Source organism: Octopus sinensis, linkage group LG22 (genome assembly GCF_006345805.1).
Source record: "Octopus sinensis linkage group LG22, ASM634580v1, whole genome shotgun sequence".
NCBI classification, from domain to species: domain Eukaryota; kingdom Metazoa; phylum Mollusca; class Cephalopoda; order Octopoda; family Octopodidae; genus Octopus; species Octopus sinensis.
Window position 1 is genome coordinate 28,665,632 of NC_043018.1, and position 23,661 is coordinate 28,689,292.

At 40.3% G+C, this 23,661-nt stretch overlaps 1 protein-coding gene across 4 annotated transcripts in view; it reads left to right on the forward strand.

Moving 5' to 3' along the window:
* Positions 1-23,661, forward strand: part of LOC115223274 (UNC93-like protein MFSD11) — a 73,048-nt gene that overhangs the window by 16,033 nt on the left and 33,354 nt on the right. For all 4 annotated transcript variants that reach the window (XM_036512089.1, XM_036512090.1, XM_029793780.2 and 1 more), the window contains exons 2-10: positions 3,917-3,972; positions 4,795-4,902; positions 9,700-9,779; positions 11,918-12,014; positions 14,025-14,222; positions 17,079-17,113; positions 18,317-18,382; positions 20,180-20,305; positions 23,058-23,226. In XM_036512089.1, coding sequence (XP_036367982.1) covers positions 3,917-3,972; positions 4,795-4,902; positions 9,700-9,779; positions 11,918-12,014; positions 14,025-14,222; positions 17,079-17,113; positions 18,317-18,382; positions 20,180-20,305; positions 23,058-23,226 — 935 coding nt within the window. The remainder of the gene's footprint in view (positions 1-3,916; positions 3,973-4,794; positions 4,903-9,699; positions 9,780-11,917; positions 12,015-14,024; positions 14,223-17,078; positions 17,114-18,316; positions 18,383-20,179; positions 20,306-23,057; positions 23,227-23,661) is intronic.

The following is a 23,661-nucleotide window of genomic DNA, read 5'->3' on the forward strand; positions in this document are numbered from 1 at the left end:
GTAGGAGGGGGCAGGTACCACAGTTTGGGCGTGCACATTTTTTTACTGCTGGGGGTGGATGTGGTGTGTGAAGTTTGGCATTTGTCAAGAGTTTTTTTAAAGATTTGTGTTGCCTTTTACATTTGAGGATTTTGTGTGTATTTATGTTTTTCATTTTTGGGTCTGTTGACAGTAGACTGAGGTTTTGTATGATTGTGGTGTATGCTTCGATATTTTTGGGGTTGTGGGTGGAAATGTATGGAAGTATTTTGAGGTTGTGTGTGGTGTTAGGTTGGGTAGTTTTCAGTGTAATGTTATCTAGTTCTTTGGCGCGTTTTATTCCATACTCTATAAGGGTGGAGGGATATTGGCGTTGTAGTAGTGTTTTTTTGAGGTCTTGAAGGCGTATTTCTCATGTTTTTGGATCCAAGACAATGGTGCATACCCTTTTAGCCAAATTGAAAGGGATATTTGTCTTGGTGTGTTTTGGGTGGCATGAACTAAAGAGGAGGTATTGTTGTGAGTCTGTGGGTTTGTGGTAGATATCTGTTATGATTTGGTTCTTAGGTGTTTTTATAATTAGGAGATCAAGGAATGGGAGATGATGTTTGCTTAATTCCATAGTGAGTTGGATGTTGGGATGTATCTTGTTTAGTATGGTTTTGAATTCCAGGAGTTTTTCATAAGGTTCTTTCCATATGATGAAACAATCATCCAAATACCTTTTCCAGTTTTCCTTTAGGTAGGTGTGGAAAACATGTCCAAATTTCTGGCATGATATTTCATAGTGATAGTTCGAAGAAACCATTATGAGGTTCGCAAGGACTGGTGCAGCCTTGGTACCCATCGCAATACCACATTTTTGACGGTAGTGTGTGTCGTCGAAGAGAAAAAAATTGTTGGTCAGAATGAACTTGAGAGATTCTGTAATAAAAGTCTTGTTAATGCGGTCAGGGAATGTCTCTGGGTGTTTTTCTAGCCAGAAGTCAATTGCCTCTATACCATATTCATGTGGGATGTTGGTGTAGAGGTTGATGACATCAAAAGATACCAGGAGCGCCTCCTCGTTAACTGTTTTCGGGAGGTGTTTGAGCATGTCCAGATCATCCCTAATGAAACTTTTGATGTGGGTAAGGAAAGGTTTCAAAAGGATGTCTAGGAAATTACTCAGGCGGTGTGTTTCACAGGAGGTGCCAGCCACGATGGGCCTTAGTTTTAGGTCCTCCGGTGCTTTGATGTTGATGTTGATGTCAGTGGAGAGTTTGCAGGCTTCGGTGATGTATTTGTTTTTATGGATTTTAGGAAGGCCATAAAAAAGGCTGGGCTTGCATTTGAAATTGGTGATATAATCCCTTTCTTTTTCTGTGAGTCCCTGACCGTGTTGGCGTATGAGTGTGGTGAGGTTTCTGATTGTTTTTTGCTGTTTATAGTTGTTAATAACCTCATAGAAAATGTTATTGTTAAGCATGGAAAGCACTAGGTGTTTATAAAATTCCGTGTCCATAAGTACCACAGAGCTCCCTTTATCAGCTTCTTTAATGGTAAGGTTTTTATCCAGTTGTATGTCACGTAGGTTTTCCCATTCTTCCTTACTGAAATTGGATTTTACCTTGGTTTTGCTTGGGGTAAAGGGGAGACTCTGGATGTGTTTGCAAAAATCGTTCAGTGTTTTATTTCTCCCTTTTGATGGTAGGAAGTTGCTTTTATTTCTGATCAATGAATCGTCCCCATTGTTGATATCTGTCAAGGCTTCTGTTAGACGTCATCCTTGACCTCCGGGGGGTTGGGTGTTCTTGGGGTGGGTGTGAATTTCAAACCTCTTGCTAGGATGTTGATTTGGGTTGGTGTCAGTGTTTTGATGGAGAGGTTTATAATTTTTGTTTTCTTATTTTGGGTCTGTGTTAGCGGTGGTGTTTGTATTTTTCCCCTCTGTCTAAAAAATGGTTGTTGAGGTGAGGGGTGTATTGTCTGTTAAAGTTCTGGTTGTATGTGTAGGAGTGTTTTTGGGTGGGGAGGTTGGAGGGGGGTAGGTAGTTGTAGTATTTATGTTGGTATCGGATGCGATGGTGTAAGGTTTTGTGAGAAATGCGATGGGTTTGTGGGTGTGTGTATGGTAGATTGTATGGGGGGATGTAGGGGGGTATGTAGTTGTGGTGATTGGGTTCGTGTGGGATGTGAGGGTTTGGAGATCTGTAGGAAATGTGGTAGGAATGTGGTTGTTGGATGGGTGGACTATAAGGGGTTCGTTGGGTGGGTATTATATGTATCGGTGTGGGTAGGATGCCTTGTTTGTTATTAGTGTGAGGGAGGGGAGCATTGAGGGGGGGGGATAATTCCTAGTGTATGGGAGGTTCTTGATGGTTCTTGTCGGTGGGGGAGGGGTGTTAGAGTGACTGGAAAACCAGGTTTTGTGGTGGGTCTTGTTTGAGACGTTTCGGGGAGGAAAAGGTTTTTTATATGGTTGGGGGAGGTTGTGTCCTGTTAGGAGAGGGTTTGGAGAGTATGTGTATTTGAGGTGCAGTTTGGGGTGGTGTTTATGGGGTACAGTGGAAGTCTGTGTTGTGGGTACTTTTATGAATGGGTTTTTGGATTTATGGTTTAATATGAATTGTGTTTCATAGTTGAGGAAGAAATCTTTGTTGTTTTCCCAGCGTTTAAGGGAGGTTCGTTCTTCCTTTTCACATTCATCTTTCCATAGTTTAATAACAAGTTTGAGGGGCTGTTCGTTGGTGTGTGAGGTTAGTTCTAGAAGTATCTCATCATCGATTTTTGTGTATTTTTGTTCGTGGTTTTGTGCTCTGAGTTTTAGAAGTTCTACTTCAGTTTTCATTTTTTCCAATGTTAGTTTTTCTCTTAGGGAGCGTTGTTTTTCAGGCTCGTCTGGGATGTGTTTGATTTGGAATTTTCGGGGTAGTATGATAGGGGAGGAGTTTAACCATTTGTCGTAAATTTCAGCTTTGTTTTGGTTTTTGAGCATGTTCCAGAAGAGAAGTTTTCTTATATATATATATATATATATATATATATATATATTTATATAGTTTTCTATATATATATATTTATGACAGGCTTGTTTCAGTTTCTGTATATCAGATCCACTCACAAAGCTTTGCTCAGCCTGAGACTATAGTAGAAGGCACTTGCCTAGGGTGCTACACAGTGGGCCTGAACCCAGAACGATGTGGTTGTGAATCAAGCTTCTTATCACACAGCCATGCCTGCACCTATCATAAAATATTAGAATGAAATGACACTGCTTGTATGACAGTGACTTTCATTTACAGCTACCTTGCAACATCAAGACAAAATGTCACACAAACACCCATACAAATATAGGTGTGGATGTGTGGTAAGCAGCTCACTTTCCCAACAGCATGGTTGCAGGTTCAGTTTCATTGCATGGTGTTTTGGGTAATACTATAACAGTGGGCTGACCAAAACCTTATGAATGGATTTGGTAGATGGAAACTGAAAGAAGGCCATTGGAAACCTATATTTGTGTGTGTGTGTGTCTTTGTGCCTGCATTTGTCCCCTACCACTGCTTTACAACTGATGGTGGTGTGTTTTTGTCCCCCTGACTTAAAAGTTTGACAAAGAGGATGTTTGATTTAGAAGTTTGACAAACATAATACACACGTATAAATATACGTGTGTATTATGTTAGAAAATATCTCTGTATATGTAGCTATGTGTTTTCTTTGTATGTATAAAGTTAAAATTATCCAGCTAAGAATCTCTGTAATTCTGTTTGTCCTAACTTGAATTTCTAGTTTCTTACAATTTCTTACTTCCTTTATCAGACTAAACAATCGCAAAGTCTTCCAAACTATTTACTTTCATGGTTTCCTTTCCATTTTGTTTTTTATTTTATATTTTACAGTTTTTAAAAATATATTTTTAATCATTTATTCATTTATTTGTTTTTGTTCTTTCCAGAAAACCGTTCTTCACAGTGCTTCAAACACCACAAAGCAAGGCGATGGTTACGTAAGGTAGACACATATTCCTTTGTTAATATCACTTGTAATCAATTTGGCCAATAAACAGAAAGAAATGTAGTACATTGGACTAAATGTCATGAAGTATAGGCGTAGGAGTGGCTGTGTGGGAAGTAGCTTGCTTACCAACCACATGGTTCTGGGTTCAGTCCCACTGCATGGCACCTTGGGCAAGTGTCTTCTGCTAGAGCTTCAGGCTGACCAAAGCCTTGTGAGTGGATTTGGTAGATGGAAACTGAAAGAAGCCTGTCATATATGTATATATATATATATGCGTGTGTGTGTGTTTGTGTTTGTCCCCCTAGCATTGCTTGACAACCGATGCTGGTGTGTTTATGTCCCCGTCACTTAGCAGTTCGGCAAAAGAGACCGATAGAATAAGTACTGGGCTTACAAAAGAATAAGTCCCGGGGTCAAGATGCTCGATTAAAGGCGGTGCTCCAGCATGGCCGCAGTAAAATGACTGAAACAAATAAAGAGTATATATAGGCGCAGGAGTAGCTGTGTGGGAAGTAGCTTGCTTACCAACCACATGGCTGGTAAAAATGAGTAATCCTGCGATGACAGACTGGCATCCTGTCCAGGGAGGAATATACACGCCATAGAAAATGAGAAACTAGGATTCTGGCCCTATGCTCTTTACAGAGTTATATAAACTAACCAACCAGAGGGATATCGAAGAGAGCAGGGGAGGGCAGTTGGATAATAATTATCATAGTAACAGTGAAGCTCTTATTATTTCTGTTGTTGTTGAATGTTGTTGTGGCGGTTGTGATGTATAAATTTGTGTAATGTTTTTCCTTTCCTTTCATCTAGTCTTGGTGTTATTTACACAACGTTCGCCCTCTGTAACTGGATCGCTCCTGTTATTATATTCTTGTGTGGCACCAAGATCTCAATGATAGTGGGTGGTGTCACATATCTGTGAGTATAACTATGTATTTATATTATCGTCATAATCATCCATCGTAATCATCATCATTGTAATCACCACGACAACCATCATCATTTTGGTACCACCATCATCATCATTGTCATCATCATATCATCATTACTCATCATCATCACCATTATCAACACCATCATCATTATCACATCACCACGATCATCATTGTCATCATCATATATCTCCTCTTTATTCTGTTATTCACAACTACACATCACCATATCTTCATATCCTTTCCTTCACGTCCTATATGTCGTACCTGTTTACGGCCAAGTAAACTGGAACTTCAGAGTGAAGTGTACCATTTTACAAACGTGGCATAACAGCTTTGCCAATATTTGAACCTCTGATGCTTTAGTTTGTGGATTGCAGCAATGTGATAAGCAGAGCCAACACAGACCAATGGGAGGCCCCTTACTTGGTCACTCAGCCTGTTGATAAAAGCACCTAAAATTTCCCCTAATCACAGTTCAAAAAGGTCACCTTGTACTAGGTTGGAAAGTAAGTCTTCTCACATTTCAAGAGAGGGAATAAACAAATGTTTTATTGGTATTAATTGATATATATTTCATTACTACCCACAAGGGGCTAAACACAGAGGGGACAAACAAAGACCTACAAAGGGATTGAGTCGATTACATCGACCCCAGTGTGTAACTGGTAGTTAATTTATCGACCCCGAAAGTATGAAAGGCAAAGTCAACCTCAGCGGAATTTGAACTCAGAATGTAACGAGAGATGAAATACGGCTACGCACTTTGCCCGGCCTGCTAACGTTTCTGCCAGCTTGCTGCCTTTGTTGGTACTAATTGATATATTTAATTAAGATAATATTTCTCCTCGTTATTCATAACATAATTGCATCTACAGTTCTATACGAGGAATTTTGTACATTATTTACATTGTTTACATTTGACGGATATTTGTCCTCATTTTGTTTGTTGTTAACACACCGTTTCGGCTGATATACTCTCCAGCCTTCTTCAGGTGTCTTGGGGAAATTTCGAACCTGGGTTCTGATTCCTAATGTATTTTTCACTGTTGCTGTTATTATTATTAAAATCTTCCCCCAAACCTTAGTCACAATTTATGTTCCTAACACCAGCTTACCCCTTTCATTACTGTATTTATTTTGAGATGCTCTGTGTTTCTTTCAATTATTTTAAATATAACAAAGAATTTAGTAAAATAACTTAGTTATCATTAAGCTAGTGTCAGGAAGATAAATTGTGACTAAGGTTTGGTGGAAGATTTTAATTCAAAATTTATGAAAACAAGATATTTATACTAAAGAGCCAGAGCCGGTTTTAGCCAGGTTGGTAATGAAAGGGTTAATGATAACAAAGTTATTTTACTAAATTCTTTTAATTCAAAACTTATGAAAACAAGACATTTGTACTACAGAGCCAGAGGCGGTTTCAGCCGGGTTGATACAGAAAGGGTTAAATAGCCAATAAATATAACGATGTAACATTATTGGATATATCAATTTTACATATTAAATGCCTCCCTGGAAGCTGGATGTGGTATTTTGTTATGCTGCCATAATATACTATAACGTATATTAAACTGTTTTATAATTCAACACCATGTTCTACTGTGTTAGCAGTGCTATTTACATCACTTGTTAAGGTTTTCTCCACAGGTTTTTTTATAAAAATTATCGCTAGCACTAATTTTGTTATGTTTCATATCCAAGACGCCAGATGTTAACAACAAGGCTGAAGATGTGAAATGGGTGATGGGTGTATATGCGATATTTTGGTGGGGTTTTTGCCCCTTCATCAGCACCCATCCAACCTTTTAATCATCCCCAAACACTTTGCTTAACCTGTTCGTTGCCGTATTTATTTTGAGATGCTCTGTGTTTCTTTCAATTACTTTAAATATAACAAAGAGTATAGTAAAATAACTTAGTTACCATTAAGCTAGTGTTAAGAACATAAATTGTGACTAAGGTTTGGTGGAAGATTTTAATTCAAAACTTATGTAAACAAGACATTTGTATTACGGAGCCAGAGGCGGTTTCAGCCGGGTTAATACAGAAAGGGTTAAATAGCCAATAAATATAGCAATGTAACAATATGCAATATGCAATATTTTGGTGGGGTTTTTGCCCCTTCATCAGCACCCATCTACCCCTTTAATCATCCCCAAACACTTTGCTTAAATAGCTACTATATACAGCAGTGTAACTTTATTGGGTATACCAATTTTACATATGAAACTCCATCCTGGAAGTTGCTACCTACAAGTCCTTAGTGGTACATTACAGTCCCCGACAGAATGGTCATAGTGCTGTACTACTAATGATAGAGTCTACTAAATCAGGGAAAACCTAGAGCTAAAAAACAATAGCTCACATGGTTCATTGTCTTTCAACATCAAAATTAGACAAATAATTCTCTTTTTATCTTAATGTTTAATCAAAAGGAAGTGTCAGTGACCTCAAGAGCTAATTCCGTGTTTAAAGTTCAGTGGTGGTTCAAATACAAATTGTTGGAGATAATAAATATAATTTGAAAAATCCACTATACACAATCAAGTTAGTATTTAATTAAAATAGTCATCTGTGTATTATACTTAATGTATACACACCATTGATAGGCCATTGCCTGCAGTATTTGTCCTGTGATAGCATCTCTTATGGATGCGTTGTATTAAAACCACCATGAATATCCGAGAGATGCAAGAGTGGCTGTGTGGTGAGTGGCTTGCTTCCCAACCACATGGCTTCGAGTTCAGTCCCACTGTGTAGCACCTTGGGCAAGTGTCTTCTATTATAGCCTCGAGCCGTCCAGGGCCTTGTGAGTGGATTTGGTAGACGGAAACTGAAGAAAGCCCGTTGTATATATGTGTGTATATATATGTGTGTGTGTTTGTGTGTCTGTGTTTGTCAGCATCACTTGACAACCGATGCTGGTGTGTTTGCGTTCCCATAACTAAGCAGTTCGACAAAAGAGACCGATAGAGTAAGTACTAAGTTTACAAAGAATAAGTCCTGGGTCGATTTGTTTGACTAAAGGCGGTGCTCCAGTATGGCTGCAGTCACATGACTGAAACAAGTAAAAGAGAGGGAGAGAGATTGATTCATCCCAGCTGTAGGCTGAAAGAATGCTAGATGCATTGATTGGCTGAGCGTATGCACCAATGCAAAAGGACTGAAATGCACTGGAAGCTCTCATTGGTCACAGCTGGAATGACTTTTCATCTGTCTCTGATATTTATTGTATTTTTAGTCCATAAGCAAGTCCATAAGAAATGTTATTTCAGGCCAAAATAGTGCAACAACTGGCCTATCAACAATGTATATACATTATGTATGATATATAGATGGCTGCCATCATCATCATCATCATCATCATCGTTTAATGTCCGTTTTCCATGCTAGCATGGGTTGGACGTTTCGACCGGGGTCTGGGAAGCCAGGAGGCTGCACCAGGCTCCAGTCTGATCTGGCAGTGTTTCTACAGCTAGATGCTCTTCCTAACGTGAGTGTAGTGGGTGCTTTGTACATGCCACCGGCACAGGTGCCAGGGGAGGCTGGCAACAGCCACGATTGTTTGGTGCCTTTTACATGCTACCGACACGGAAGCCAGTCAAGGCGGCGCTACCTTTCACTCTGTGAGTGTAGTGGGTGCTTTTAATGTGCCACCGACACAAGAGCCAGAGGAGGCTGGCAACGGCCATGATCGGTTGGTGCTTTTTACATGTCACCAGCACGGAAGCCAGCCAAGGTTGCGCTGGCATTGGCCACATTCGGATGGTGCTTTTTACGTGCCACCAGCACAGGTATTACAACTACAGTTTCCATTTGATTTTTATTTTGATGTTGAAGCACATATATATAGGCACAGGAGTGACTGTGTGGTAAGTAGCTTGTCTACCAACCACATGGTTCCGGGTTCAGTCTCACTGCGTGGCACCTTGGGCAAGTGTCTTCTACTATAGCCTTGGGCCGACCAAAGCCTTGTGAGTGGATTTGGTAGCCGGAAACTGAAAGAAGCCCGTCGTATATATATGTATATATATATATGTGTGCGTGTGTGTGTGTTTATATGTCTGTGTTTGTCCCCTAGCATTGCTTGACAACCGATGCTGGTGTGTTTATGTCCTCGTTACTTGGCGGTTCGGCGAAGGAGACCGATAGAATAAGTACTGGGCTTACAAAAGAATAAGTCCCGGGGTCGAGTTGCTCGATTAAAGGCTGTGCTCCAGCATGGCCGCAGTCAAATGACTGAAACAAGTAACAGAGTATATATATATGTATATATTATATTAATTAGAGACAAATTTTTCCCTGTAAATTTGGATTTATTCCCTGATATTTATTATTATATATGTATATATATATATATATATATATATATATATATATATAAAATGATACAGATATTCTATAATTATAAACATAACTACGATTAGGGGCCAGCCAACTGCACCGCCACGCACCGAATCCAGAAGTAGGAGCCAAAATTCCTTTCTACTACCGTAAAGGAGTTTTCGGAAGAGTTGGTTGAAAATCAGTTATACAATGGCACTCGATCGCATACATATTTAATCCTAACACTCTCAAATATATATTTTGAAATGCTACACTGAAGATAAGAAATAAGTAAATAAATATAACCTTACTTTAATCTCAAGTTGTGTGGATTCGTTATTTTTTTCTTTTTGCCTACGTAAAAAAGTGTTTTACTGTCTGGGAGATCTTTCACGGTAGTAGAAAAATACCATTCATCAATTACATTTTTGTTAAATGTTTTATTTTCCAGACTGTTTATCTTGTCTTTCCTGAAACCAATATATTGGACTCTCTATTTTGGATCCGTCCTGATAGGATTTGGAGCAGCAGGTAATTGTTTAATCCTATATTAACCATTCAATGTTGATCTGGAACATTGGCAACCAAAAGTTTCTATGTTGTTACTTTTTTCTTCTTCACTCTTTTGTTACCAAATGCCAGTTGAAATACATTGTCTTTGTTTTAATTACTCATTAAAGTAATAGGCGCAGGAGTGGCCGTGTGGTAAGTAGCTTGCTTACCAACCACATGGTTCCGGGTTCAGTCCCACTGCGTGGCACCTTGGGCAAGTGTCTTCCACTATAGCCTCGGGCTGACCAAAGCCTTGTGAGTGGATTTTGTTGACGGAAACTGAAAGAAGCCCGTCATATATATATGTGTGTGGGTGTGTGTGTTTGTTCCCCCCAACATCGCTTGACAACCGATGGTGCTGTGTTTGCATCCCCGTAACTTAGCGGTTCGGCAAGAGAGACCGATAGAATAAGTACTAGGCTTACAAAAATAAGTTCTGAGGTCGATTTGCTCGACTAAAGGCGGTGCTCCAGCATGGCCACTGTCAAATGACTGAAACAAAAAGAAGAATAGAAGAATAAAAGTAATGAAATAATGAAATAATTTTCTCCATGGGTGCAAGCATGGCAAACGGGTTAAGAACCTTGCTTTGCAACCATGTGGTTTCAGGTTCAATCCTCCTGCATAACACCTAGGGCCAGTGTCTTCTGTTTTAGCCACAGACTGACCAAAGCCTTGTGATCAAATTTGGTAGATAGATGCTGTGGCAGTCTGTTGTCATCATCATCATCATTTAACGTCTGCTTTCCATGCTAGCATGGGTTGGACAATTTGACTGAGGGCTGGCGAACCAGATGGCTGCACAAGGCTCCAATCTGGATCTGGCAGAGTTTCTGCAGCTGGATGCCCTTCCTAACGCCAACCACTCCAAGAGTGTAGTGGGTGCTTTTATGTGCCACCGGCACGAGGGCCAGTCTGGCGGCCATGCTCAAATGGTGTTTTTTTTACGTGCCACCTGCACAGGAGTCAGTCCAGTGGCACTGACAACGACCTCACTCAAATGTTTTGTTCATGTGCCACCAGCACAAGTGCCAGTAAGGTGATGCTGGTAACGATCACGCTCAAACGGTGCTTTTTACGTGCCACTGGCACGGAAGCCAGACCGCTGCTGTGACTGTGATCCTGTTCAGATGGTGTAGGATCACTGCCAGAGCAGCTGTCTGTTGTATATATATATATGTATGTGATTCTGTGTACGAAATACACTCACAAAGGATTATTTGGCCCAGAGTTATAGTAGAAATTACTTGCTGAAGGGGCCACGCAGTGGAACTGAACATAAAACTACATGGCTGGGAAACAAGCTTCATAACCACCCAGCTACACCTGCACCTACATCATTTATTTATGTAATGTCTGTATGATTTACCATTTTAAGCCTGACCTTCGAACATTGGTCTTCACCGAGGCAATGATTAGTGACCGGGACCTCTAGAACAATGCTGTGCTTGTGAAGACTTAGCAAGCGCAAGTGAGACCATAACCTTGTGGCTTATGCCAGGGGTGTAACCAGTCCACTTATGTATACCTTTCCTTCATTGGACACTAAACTCTGCTTGTGAAGACCTGTTGAGGCAAGTGAAATCGAAATCAATTTCGATGATAGGCATCCGTGCAAGTGGAGTGCTAAGAGTACCATGCAAGCGAGATCGTTGCCAGAGCAACAAGCTGGCGTCTGTACTGATGGCATGTTAAACACACCATTCGAGCATGATCATTACCTGCATCACCCTACTGGCACTTGTGCTGGTGGCACGTGAGAAAACATTCGAGTGAAGTTGTTGCCAGTGCCGCTGGACTGGCTTCTGTGCAGGTGGCACATAAAAAGCACCATTTGAGCGTGGCCATTGCCAGTACCACCTAACTGGCCCTCATGCTGGTGGCACGTAAAAGCACCCACTACACTCTCAGAGCAGTTGGCGTTAGGAAGGGCACCCAGCTGTTGAAACTCTGCCAGATCAGACTGGAGCCTGGTGCAGCCATCTTGTTAGCCAGACCTCAGTCAAATCGTCCAATCCAAGCTAACATGGAAAGCGGACGTTAAACGATGATGATGATGATGATCTGAAAATAATACAGAAACTAATAATAATTTCTTTTGAACTTCGTCATTTCAGTTATTTGGACAGCACAAGGGGCATTTCTCACCAACAACTCTAACTCAGAGACAATGTCTAGGAACAGTGGAATATTTTGGGCTCTTTTACAGTGCAGGTAAGTTTGGCATGGATGGCTGCACAGAGACGTGTTTGTGTGAGTGTGTGTATATATATCCAGGTTTAGGTGTAATAAGATATGTATTGATGTGTGTACGTGTATGGATGTGAACATATTTCAGTATATGTGTGTTGTGTGTATACAGATATATGTATAATGAGGTGTATATAGGTGCAGATGTAAACATATAGATTTTAGATTTTCTACCATTGAACCAAAGTGACCCTCCAAATTTTTTCCATCCATTTTAGTAGTTGAGGGAACCTGTGGAAGAGGTAGACCTGGGATGAGGTGGTGAAGGATGAGTGAAAATACCTAAAGCTGCACGAGGCCCCAGCAGGGGTGGGTGGCAAACCCTGTTTTCACCACAACTTTCTTGCACTCTTTCTTCCTGTTTCTGTGGTACTTGTACTTCAAAGCACCAGCCTTGTCCCACTCTGTGTTACGCTGAATATCTCTGGGAACTACGTTAAGGGTACATGTGTCTGTGGAGTGCTCAGCCACTTGCATGTTAATTTCACAAGCAGGTTCCGTTGACTGGATCAACTGGAACCCTCATCTTTGTAACCGACAGAGTGCCACGATATATATATATGTGGAGGCGCAATGGTCCAGTGGTTAGGGCAGCGAACTCGCGGTCGTAGGATCTCGGTTTCGATTCCCAGGCTGGGCGTTGTGTGTGTTTATTGAGCGAAAACGCCTAAAAAGCTTCACGAGGCTCCAGCAGGGGGTGGTGATCCCTGCTGTACTCTTTCGCCACTCTTTCTCCCACTCTTCCTTCAGTTGGCCTGCTCGCTTAGCCAGCGGGGTGGCGTCATTCGAAGGCTGAAAACAATGCGAACGCATTGTGACCAGCAATGTGTAACAACATCTGATGGTCTGGTCGGTCACGTGACATGATATATATATATATATATATATATATATGTATATATACATATATCTGTGTGTGTTCCTTAAGTCTTTTAAAGATGTTCACTAAAGGATTTGTTAATTGCTTGTGATTTAAATATAAATCTTCATTATAATTCAATTCTACTTCTTATCAAACGTTTTCTATTTCTATAACATATGTAAAATAGATTTATATATTTAATACGTTTGCATATTGTTGAATCAATATTTTCATATATATATATGTCGAGTGGTTGGCATAAGGAAGGGCATCCAACCATAGAAACCATGCCAAATCTGGCTGAAGTCTAGTGCAGCCCCTCAGCTTGCCAACCCTGATCAAACCGTCCAAGCCCTGCCAGCATGGATAATGAACATTAAGTGATGGTGTTGATATATATATATATATATATATAAAGTGGAGGTGCAATGGCCCTGTGGTTAGGGCAGTGGACTCACGGTTGTAGGATCGCAGTTTTGATTCCCAGACCGGGTGTTGTGAGTGTTTATTGAGCGAAAATACCTAAAGCTCCACGAGGCTCTGGCAGTGGGTGGTGGCAATCCCTGCTGTACTCTTTCACCACAGCTTTCTCTCACTCTTTCTTCTGTTGGGGTAGCATCATTTGAAGGCTAAAAGAATGCGAAGCGCATTGTGACCAGCGATGTATAGCAACATCTGACAGCCTGGTCAGTCACGGTGATATATATATATATGAAGCTGGAAATGGATTTTATGTTTGGGTCAGTCACCCAAAATTATGTAGCTTGCCCCCTTAGAAGAAATGCTTTTGTCCTATGCCTTATTTTTATTTGTTTTTCTTTTCTTTCATTCTGTTTCTTTTCTTTATTTGTTTGAATTTTTGCTTTTAGCCATTAATGTATGATTAAGCAGGAATGGAACTTTGTCAAACTACGAGACTTAAGTAACACCACTTGTGTGCATGTGTATTTGTGTGTGTGTGTGTGTGTGTGTGTGTGAGAGAGAGAGAGAGAAGGGAAGAAATAAATATTTGATGGCAATGGAACACTGTGGCATATCATTCTGTGACATTTTCTCCGATTCCTTTGATTAATTTTGATCCCAATTTCCTTCTTTTCCCTGTTTTTATACAGTTTATTATGGGGTAACATCTACACTTATTTCACCTTCCAAGGAAAAGAAGTCATCAGTGACCAAATGCGATTACAGTTATTCGCTGGTCTCAGTGGCGCCTGTGGACTTGGTGTCCTTCTCTTATTTATTCTCAGATCAAAAGTTCCACCTCCACCATTATCCACTGATGAACCTTCCATGGATAAGCTTGACTGCAGGTAAGCATATCTGAATAAGATAAAACTGTTCAAAATTTAGTGTCGTTAAATAATCACAAATTACATTTGTCTTTTTAGATTTTTTTGTAAAACTTGTCCAAAAGGCAACAAGAATTTCCATGTAGCCCTTTTTAAACTAGGCATATCTGGCCCACATACCTGTTTTTATGTTCAAACTGACCAGGTCCTTCCTCCTTACAATGTATATTATAGTATTGACCAGACCAAAGGCAGCGAGCTGACAGAATCGTTAGCAAGGTGGGCAAAGTGCTCAGCGGTATTTCGTCTGCCGCTACGTTCTGAGTTCAAATTCCGCCGAGGTCGACTTTGCCTTTCATCCTTTCGGGGTCGATTAAATAAGTACCAGTTACGCACTGGGGTCGATGTAATCGACTTAATCCGTTTGTCTGTCCTTGTTTGTCCCCTCTGTGTTTAGCCCCTTGTGGGTAATAAAGAAATAGGTATTTCGTCTGCCGCTACATTCTGAGTTCAAATTCCGCCGAGGTCGACTTGCCTTTCATCCTTTCGGGGTCGATTAAATAAGTACAGTTACGCACTGGGGTCGATGTAATCAACTTAATCTGTTTGTCTGTCTGTGTTTAGCCCCTTGTGGGTAGTAAAGAAATAAGTATTGACCAGACCAGGGGCCACCAAACTTTTTTGACCATTGACCCCCTTTAGCCATTTCTCCTAACACCATAACCACCCTCCTCATTTAAAATATCTTAATTTCCTACCCCACCATATGTGTATCAGGTACTGATGCTGGCAATTAAAATGTTAGCTAAAATATACATGTATTGCAAATTTAGAAATTTTATTAAAGACGACACACTATTTTACATTTAAAACTACGTGTACGGGTATACAAGCATTAAACTTTCAATTTTTATGGAATTGTTTTCACTGTTAGAAAATGTGAAAAACGCATCATATTGCTGGAATAATTATTATTAAAACCGACAACCTAAATATGAGGTGGTATCACCATGGTGATCCTGATTTCAAGGCATTGATAACAGGCTGAATGTAGGTCAGTTTCAGTCTCATATCACCATGTTCATCCAAGTTCAGGCAATTTCTATAAGCAAACTCGTGACTGTCTGCATCCCCTCAATCACACCTCAATCTTCGATTACGATGCAGATTATGACATCAGGCCTCAAATGTTATCAACAGCAGACGTCTCACTGCAGAGAAAATTTATCATGTTTTCACACGTTTTATGGCGCTGACTAAGTATTACAAACAGTTCATCTGAGTGAGCTGGTCTTTCGCACGCCGACCCCCATTCGACTCCTTGGCTATCATTGACCTCTTGTAATTCTTCACCAATCCCTACAGGGTCCCACGGACTCCCTCTGGCAACCCCTGGACCAGACTCTCAGATGTTGCTATGCACCACTGCTCAGAACATGCTGTACATCATTTTAGGTCTCAAATGGTTTACCACTCCACTGGTTAAGGGAGCTGGCCAACATTCTCCCTGACTGGAGCACCAGTCTGTCTTGGAGTTACTCATTTACAGCAGAGTGGACTGGAGCAATGTGAAATGAAGTGTCTTGCTCAAGAACACAATGCACAGCCAATCTGAGAACCTGAAGCATAAGCTCATGATTGTAAATGCTACACTTGAACTGCGAGGCCAAACACCTTCACACACACACACATGCGCACGCACACACATACACACCTTCACACACACACACACACCTTCACACACACACAAACACACACACACACACAAACACACACACTTATTCATGACTTCACAATTATATATTAAACATTGCTCTTGTTTAGCCCCAGGTCAGACATGTGACTAAATATGTTCTGCAACCAACATCCATTTATTATCGAGTCATTGAATATCTTGGAGTACATTATCCACTATGTTCTTTCCCTTTATCCAGATGGTAAGACGTGACATAAGGGAGATTCAGTTGCTATTTCTAGTAGGTTATTCAGCCACGAAAAATATTTCCGTCTTTGACTCTTTTAACCAAAGTCCAAAGTGATAGAGATTCTGATTCATTTGAATATTACGATGTTTGTTCTAATTCTTTAAAATCTGAGTGCCTAGACCGTTGTTATGGACTTATTTCTTTACTGCCCACAGGGGGCTAAACATAGAGGGGACAAACAAGGACAGACAGATGGATTAAGTCGATTACATCGACCCCAGTGCATAACTAGTACTTAATTTATCAACCCCAAAAGGGCGAAAGGCAAAGTTGACAAAAGCGAAATTTGAATTTAGAATGTAAAGGCAGACAAGATACCTATTTCTTTACTACCCACAAGGGGCTAAACACAGGAGACAAACAAGGACAGACAGATTAAGTCGATTATATCGACCCCAGTGCGTAACTTGTACTTATTTAATCAACCCCGAAAGGATGAAAGGCAAAGTCGACCTCAGCGGAATTTGAACTCAGAAATACTGCTAAGCATTTCGAGCGGTGTGCTAACGTTTCTGCCAGCTTAACTATGCTATGAACTTGTTTGTATCTTGTTTGTAAGAGACATCTGCACAAAGGCAATAGGAAACCACTTTTGAATTGTAAGGCCTCATAAATAATCCTATAACAGCAAACGATTTTTTTTTGGTTGTTAAGGAACTCACCAGGGTCATTTGTTGTTCTGATGGTCCAGAAAGAAGAAAGTACTTTATTGGCATTTCCCATTACCATATAGTGTATAGCACAAACATGTTATGTAATCATGTAGTGTAAACATGTTGTGTAAACATTCAAACATCATGACTCAATGACGCAGTTGATCTACTGATTTTTTTTGACTAACCTATTAAAATGAAAACTTTTTCACTTAGTTATTTTTATATTTTCATTTCAGCCCTGCGAATATTGCGGGTGTCAAAAGTACATTCTGTGAGTACTTATTTTCTTCATTCCTTTTCTTTTTCCTTCATTCTCTCTACCCTTACCTTTCCTCCTCCTCACATTTAATATTTCTTTCTGCCTGTCTATCTGTCTCTCTTTCTCTCTCCCCTATAACTCTTTACTCTCACCCCTGCCTCCTATGAGTCCATCATTTGCCAAAATTGAATCAATGTCAGATTGCTAACTTCATCAATAGAACCCTTCTTTACCGATTCAAGTATATTTTGCGTTCGGGCTGCAATATTTTAAATCTTAGAACTAAAATGTGTTCCTATAATGTGCAAGAGATCTGCAGACATACAGGTTACCATATCCTCAAACACTTTGCTTCTTATTCTTTATCCCCTTTTTATCATGAATTTAAAATATGGTTAATCATACACATCACACCTGAACCCTTGGCAATCGGATTTCTCTGTCAAACGTAATGTTTATTTATTCCTGCTGTTTTGAATTGATCCTGCATTATCTCATAGTTTTAGCGTTTTGATGATGCGGTTCTCTATTTTCAGAATGACATTGTAGGGTAAGTGTGAGAGAACAGATCTGATTGGGTCAAACATAAAGCAGGTAGAATATTTGGGAGTAGATGTTGACAGTTTAAATGCCAAATGGTTAAGACACTTTTTTCTGTCTTAAGTTTAAATACCAGAGACAGATTCTCTTACTCCCTCCCTCCATCTATACCTGTTTGCCAGTTTCCCCACCCCCATTCCTCTTTGTTTATCTTTTTCTCTCTCTCTCTTTTTCTTTCTCCACTTTCTTTGGATAGAATCCTAAAAGAAATGTGATTTTTGTCTAGGACACTTTTACCAATCTGGCTCTTAACCCTTTTTCTGCTGAGATGCTTTGAGTTTCTTTCAATTAATTTTAAATATAACAAAGAATTTAGTAAAATAACTTAGTTATCATTCAGCTAGTGTTAGGAACATAAATTGTGACTAAGGTTTGGTGGAAGATTTTAATTCAGAACTTTTGAAATCAAGACATTTGTACTCAGAGCCAGGGGCAGTTTCAGGCAGGTTGGTATCAAAAGGGTTAAGAATTGTTTCTCTGTTATATATTTTAACCCTTTTGTTACCATATTTTAATTCAGAACTTTTGAAAACAAGACATTTGTACTACAGAGCCTGAGGTGGTTTTATCCGGGTTGGTAACGAAAGGGTTAATGTTTTACCGTTTCTATTGCAGTGAGGGCATTTCAATTGTTCAAGAATAAGGATATGCTACTGCTTCTCTTACCATTTGTGTACACAGGTAAGGACATATTTTTGATTCAGTTATTCATTATCTTTCCCTCTCACTGTTTTTCTAATAAATACTAACTCTTTATCTAAAACACACAATCACACACTCACTTATATAACCTCTGTGGAGGCGCGTGGCTTAGTGGTTAAGGTGTTGAACTCATGATCGTAAGGTTGTGGTTTCGATTCCTGGACTGGGCGATGTGTTGTGTTCTTGAGCAAAAGATTTCATTTTCACGTTGCTCCAGTCCACTCAGCTGGCAAAAATGAGTAATCCTGCGACGGACCGGCGTCCCGTCCAGGTGGGGGATTTCTATGTCACTGAAACCAGGGAACCGGCCCTTATGAGCCTGGCATGGCTTGAGAAGGATTTTTATATAACCTCCCTCACACACACACACACACATACACTCTCACTCTCTCTCCCTAACACATTGCCTCACTATTTGTTTGTCTGTGCCTTTAAAAAGAAATCATGTTCCTTTAAAAAGAAATCATGCTTGGGTAAGGTATAGAATGCAACCCCCAATATCAGCAGTGAGGCCTGGCAGCATATGCTGGTTTACCCTCGCTGCATCATGCTGGTTCCGTACCCCTTTCAGCAACATCAAATTCTCTCATCTGTCCTCCACAAACACTCTCCATGGTTTCCTATCATTCATAAACTCTCTTGCCTCTCTCACTCCAACACCTCTAACCACAAAAGCTTTCCTCACTCCATCCATCCACGCAAACCGAGGTCTTCCTCTGGTTCTGCTGCCTACCACTTCTGCCTTCATCCCCCTTCTTACCATCCACTCCTCCTCCATCCTCTCCATGTGGCTAAATCACCTCAACATTCATCTCTTTACACTTTTACTTGTTTCAGTCATTTGACTGTGGCCATGCTGGAGCACTGCCTTTAGTCAAGCAAATCGACCCCGAGACTTATTCTTTGTAAGCCCAGTACTTATTCTATCAGTCACTTTTGCCGAACCGCTAAGTGACAGGGACGTAAACACACCAGCATCGGTTGTCAAGCAATGCTAGGGGGACAAACACACACACACATATATTTATATATATATATATATACATATATATGACAGGCTTCTTTCAGTTTCTGTTTACCAAATCCACTCACAAGGCATTGGTCGGCCCGGGGCTATAGCAGAAGACATTTGCCCAAGATGCCACGCAGTGGGACTGAACCCGGAACCATGTGGTTGGTTAGCAAGCTACTTACCACACAGCCACTCCTGCGCCTATTTTGGTTTTTAGTTTTTCTCTCATTCCTGCGAAAGGCTTGGTATCCTCTCCACCTAATTATTTCATATTCCTAAAAAGACAACAACAACAAGAAAACCTTATAATAATAATAATAATAATAATAATAATGAAATTATTGTATACAGTGCTCAGGTGCACCACAGCTTGTCAGAAAGTGCATATAAAGTACATGCAGTAATGTACAAATTTCTGGAAAACAAACAATGTATGAGTCAGATACATGCTTGTGTGTGTATGGAGGGGAGAAAATCAGGTGTAGTGTTGGTGAATCTCAGGAAGCATGGAAGTTTTGAAGGATGCAGTGCTCCGACAACTAACAACTGATGCCGGCAGTTTGTTCCATGCTTCAGCAACTCTCAGCGTGAAAAAATGTTTCCTAACATTCCTAATTAAAGTCCTCACAATGAATCTATTGTTTTCTATTTCAAATTGCTTCTTATGATGTGAAATAACCTTTATTTATATTCTATTTCAGGGAACTAAAATACCTAGCTCTTAATTTCCCTTTTTTTTTTTTCTTTTTTTTTTCCTAATTCAGGAATCGAACTGACATTTTTCTCTGGTATATACGGCACATGTCTTGCTAATAACAAACACTTTGGGGATAAGGCTAAAGGATTGATTGGAATATCAGGAATGGTTATTGGCCTTGGTGAAATCCTCGGTAGGTTGTATTTTATTACCTCTGCCTTAGCGAAGGCGGAGATATTGTTTTCAGTTGTGTTTGTTTGTTCGCGGACAAGATATCTCAAGAACCGCCTGATGAATTTGGATGAAACTTTAACCCTTTAATGTTTAAATGGCCAAATCCGGCCCAATATATTCTACATATTTTATATTCAAACTGTCCAGATCCAGCCTCTCACACCTAACCTACATTGACAGTCTAAAAGTAAACAATCACATCATTGAAACCTCAAAGCTATAAGATAATGCATGATTAATTCAAAACAATTCAAATAAAAAAGCATTACGTTTAACAGAGTAATCTGAACACTAAAGGGTTAAGGCATGTTTGGCCTCATGACCAGCATGAACTAATTAGATTTTGGGATCAATCTGGTACCAGACATTTTTTCGGGAATATTTTTCCATTTTTTTTTTACTTAATTTCTGAGAGCGGTCAGGTTCATTTTTAGTTTTCTCATTTCTGAGAGCAGTTGAGTTTATTTCAGATATTCTCAATTTAAAAATCATCACCAGCTAATCATTGAGAGGACGTTGGTGTTGCCTTGGCAGAGGTTTGCACTGTCTGAGTGCTCTTGTTGTTATTATTAAGGCACAGAAGTGGCTGTGTGGTAAGTAGCTTGTTTACCAACCATATGGTTCCAGGTTCAGTCCCACTGCGTGGCACCTTGGGCAAATGTCTTCTACTATAGCTTCGGGCCGACCAAAGCCTTGTGAGTGGATTTGGTAGACGGAAACTGAAAGAAACCCGTCGTATATATGTATATATATGTATATGTGTGCGTGCGGGTATGTTTGTATGTCTGTGTTTGTCCCCCCAACATCGCTTGACAACCGATACTGGTGTGTTTATGTCCCCGTCACTTAGCGGTTCGGCAAAATAGACCGATAGAATAAGTACTGGGCTTACAAAGAATAAGTCCTGGGGTCGAGTTGCTCGATTAAAGGTGGTGCTCCAGCATGGCTGCAGTCAAATGACTGAAACAAGTAAAAAGTAAAAGAAAAAAAGAGTAAAGCTGTCAGAACCGTTAGCATGCTGGATAAAATGCTTAGCGGTATTTCATCTGTCTTTATGTTCTCAGTTCAAATTCTGCTGAGGTTGACTTTGCTTTTCATCTTTTCAAGTTCGATAAAACAAGTACCTGTGAAACACTGGGGTCGATATAATCGACTAGTCCCTACCCCTACAAATTTGAGGCCTTGTGCCGCCAGCAGAAAGGATTATTATAATTATATTAATAATAATTATTATTATTAAAATCAAAATTGAAATCGAGAAACATCAATGGAAATTGTGGCTGTGATAACAGTGCCGGTGGCACGTAAAATGTACCATCCGATTGTGGCCGTTGCCAGCCTTGTTTGGCCCCCATTCCAGTGGCACATAAAAAGCACCATCCAATCATGGCCGTTTGCCAGCCTGGTCTGGCACGTAAAAAGCACCCACTACACTCACGGAGTGGTTGGTGTTAGGAAGGGCATCCAGCCATAGAAACACTGCCAGATCAGACAGGGCCTGGCGCAGCCTTCTGGCTTCCAAGACCCCAGTTGAATCGTCCAACCCATACTAGCAAGGAAAATAGACGTTAAACGATGATGATGATGATTAAGGTGGCAAGCTGACAAAATCATTAGTGCACTGGATGAAATGCTGAGCAGTATTTTGCCTGTTGCTACATTTGGCCGAGGTTGACTTTGCCTTTCATGTGTTCGGGGTCAATGAAATAAAGTACGAGTTGAGGACTGGGGCCAATGTAATTGACTTACCCCCACCCCTGAAATTTTGGGCCTTGTGCTAAAGTTTGAAACCATTATTATTATTTTAACTCTGGTTTTGTTGGAACTCCTATTTACACAATGGGCTTCTTTCAGATTCCGCCTACCAAATCCTATTACAAGGCTTTGGTCAGCCTGAGGCTATAGCAGAAGACATTTGTCTTAGGTGCCATGCAGCGGGACTGAACCCGTAACCATATGGTTGGGAAGCAAACTTCTTACCACACAGCCATGCCTGTGACTGTGTTTTAAGTGAGTTGAATAATATTTGAGGAAGACATGAGTATAATTTCTTGTGGTTCATCTGACCATATGGAAGCTTTCTCATTGTTATAGGTGACCGATGTAGACTAGGAGGTGTTGTGCAGCAATGCCCGGAGAATGGTAGCCGAGGTCGACGTTGCTTTTCATCCTTTCGGGGTCGATTAAATAAGTACCAGTTACGCACTGGGGTCGATATAATCGACTTAATAACTATGTCTGTCCTTGTTTGTTCCTTCTGTGTTTAGCCCCTTGTGGTTAATAAAGAAATAGGTAGTAAAGATGTGTGTGTGTGTGTGTGAGAGAGAGAGAGGTCATCTGTGTATGATGTTGTTTATATGTTTTGTGGAGGTATGCAAAGGCAGTGTTGGTATAGATGGGAAAATGAATGGATGGAAGAAGAAATTCTTAGGAAATCTATTACTGAAGTCTTTTATTCTGGTTTCCATATTTTTTTGAAAGTTTAGTTCTACCGCGTGTGTACCGTTGGCGATTGTTTCCCTCTGTCTTCCCTTCTCTGGATCTTTCCTTCTCCTATGTTTCCGATGAAGAGCTCCGCTCGAAATGTTAAACCCTCCTTCTTCCCTTCTTTCCTGAGCGTCCAATAATACTATATTTGTTCCACGTCCTCGCGTTGTTGTGTTTTTTTGTGCTTTCTTGCTTGGATTAACTTTATATGTATACATTCACAGGTGGTGGTATTTTTGGTATTTTCGGAAAATGGACTCAGCGTTATGGCAAAGACCCTTTCATATTGTTGGGATATGTGGTTCATGTAACAGCATGTTTCCTTGCTTTTATAAATTTACCACATGACTCTGCACAAGTAGAATCGGATTATCCTACATATTTTCCATCAAGGTGAGAGCAATTTTCTGAAATTATTTCCAAAAAAAAAAAATATATATATATATATGTATATATATATGTATATATTTTCTCATGTTTTTTTATTAATTATCTAATAGGCGTAGGAGTGGCTGTGTGGATTGGTAGCATGCTTACCAACCACATGGTTCCGGGTTCAGTCCCACTGCGTGGCACCTTGGGCAAGTGTTTTCTACTATAGCCTCTGGCCGATCAAAGCCTTGTAAGTGGATTTGGTAGACAGAAACTGAAAGAAGCCCTGGCACATAAAATACACCAATCTGACCGTGGCCGTTGCCAGCCCCGCCTGGCACCTGTGCAGGTGGCACGTAAAAAGCACCCACTACACTCACGGAGTGGTTGGCGTTAGGAAGGGCATCCAGCTGTAGAAACATTGCCAAATTAGACTGGAGCCTGGTGCAGCCTTCT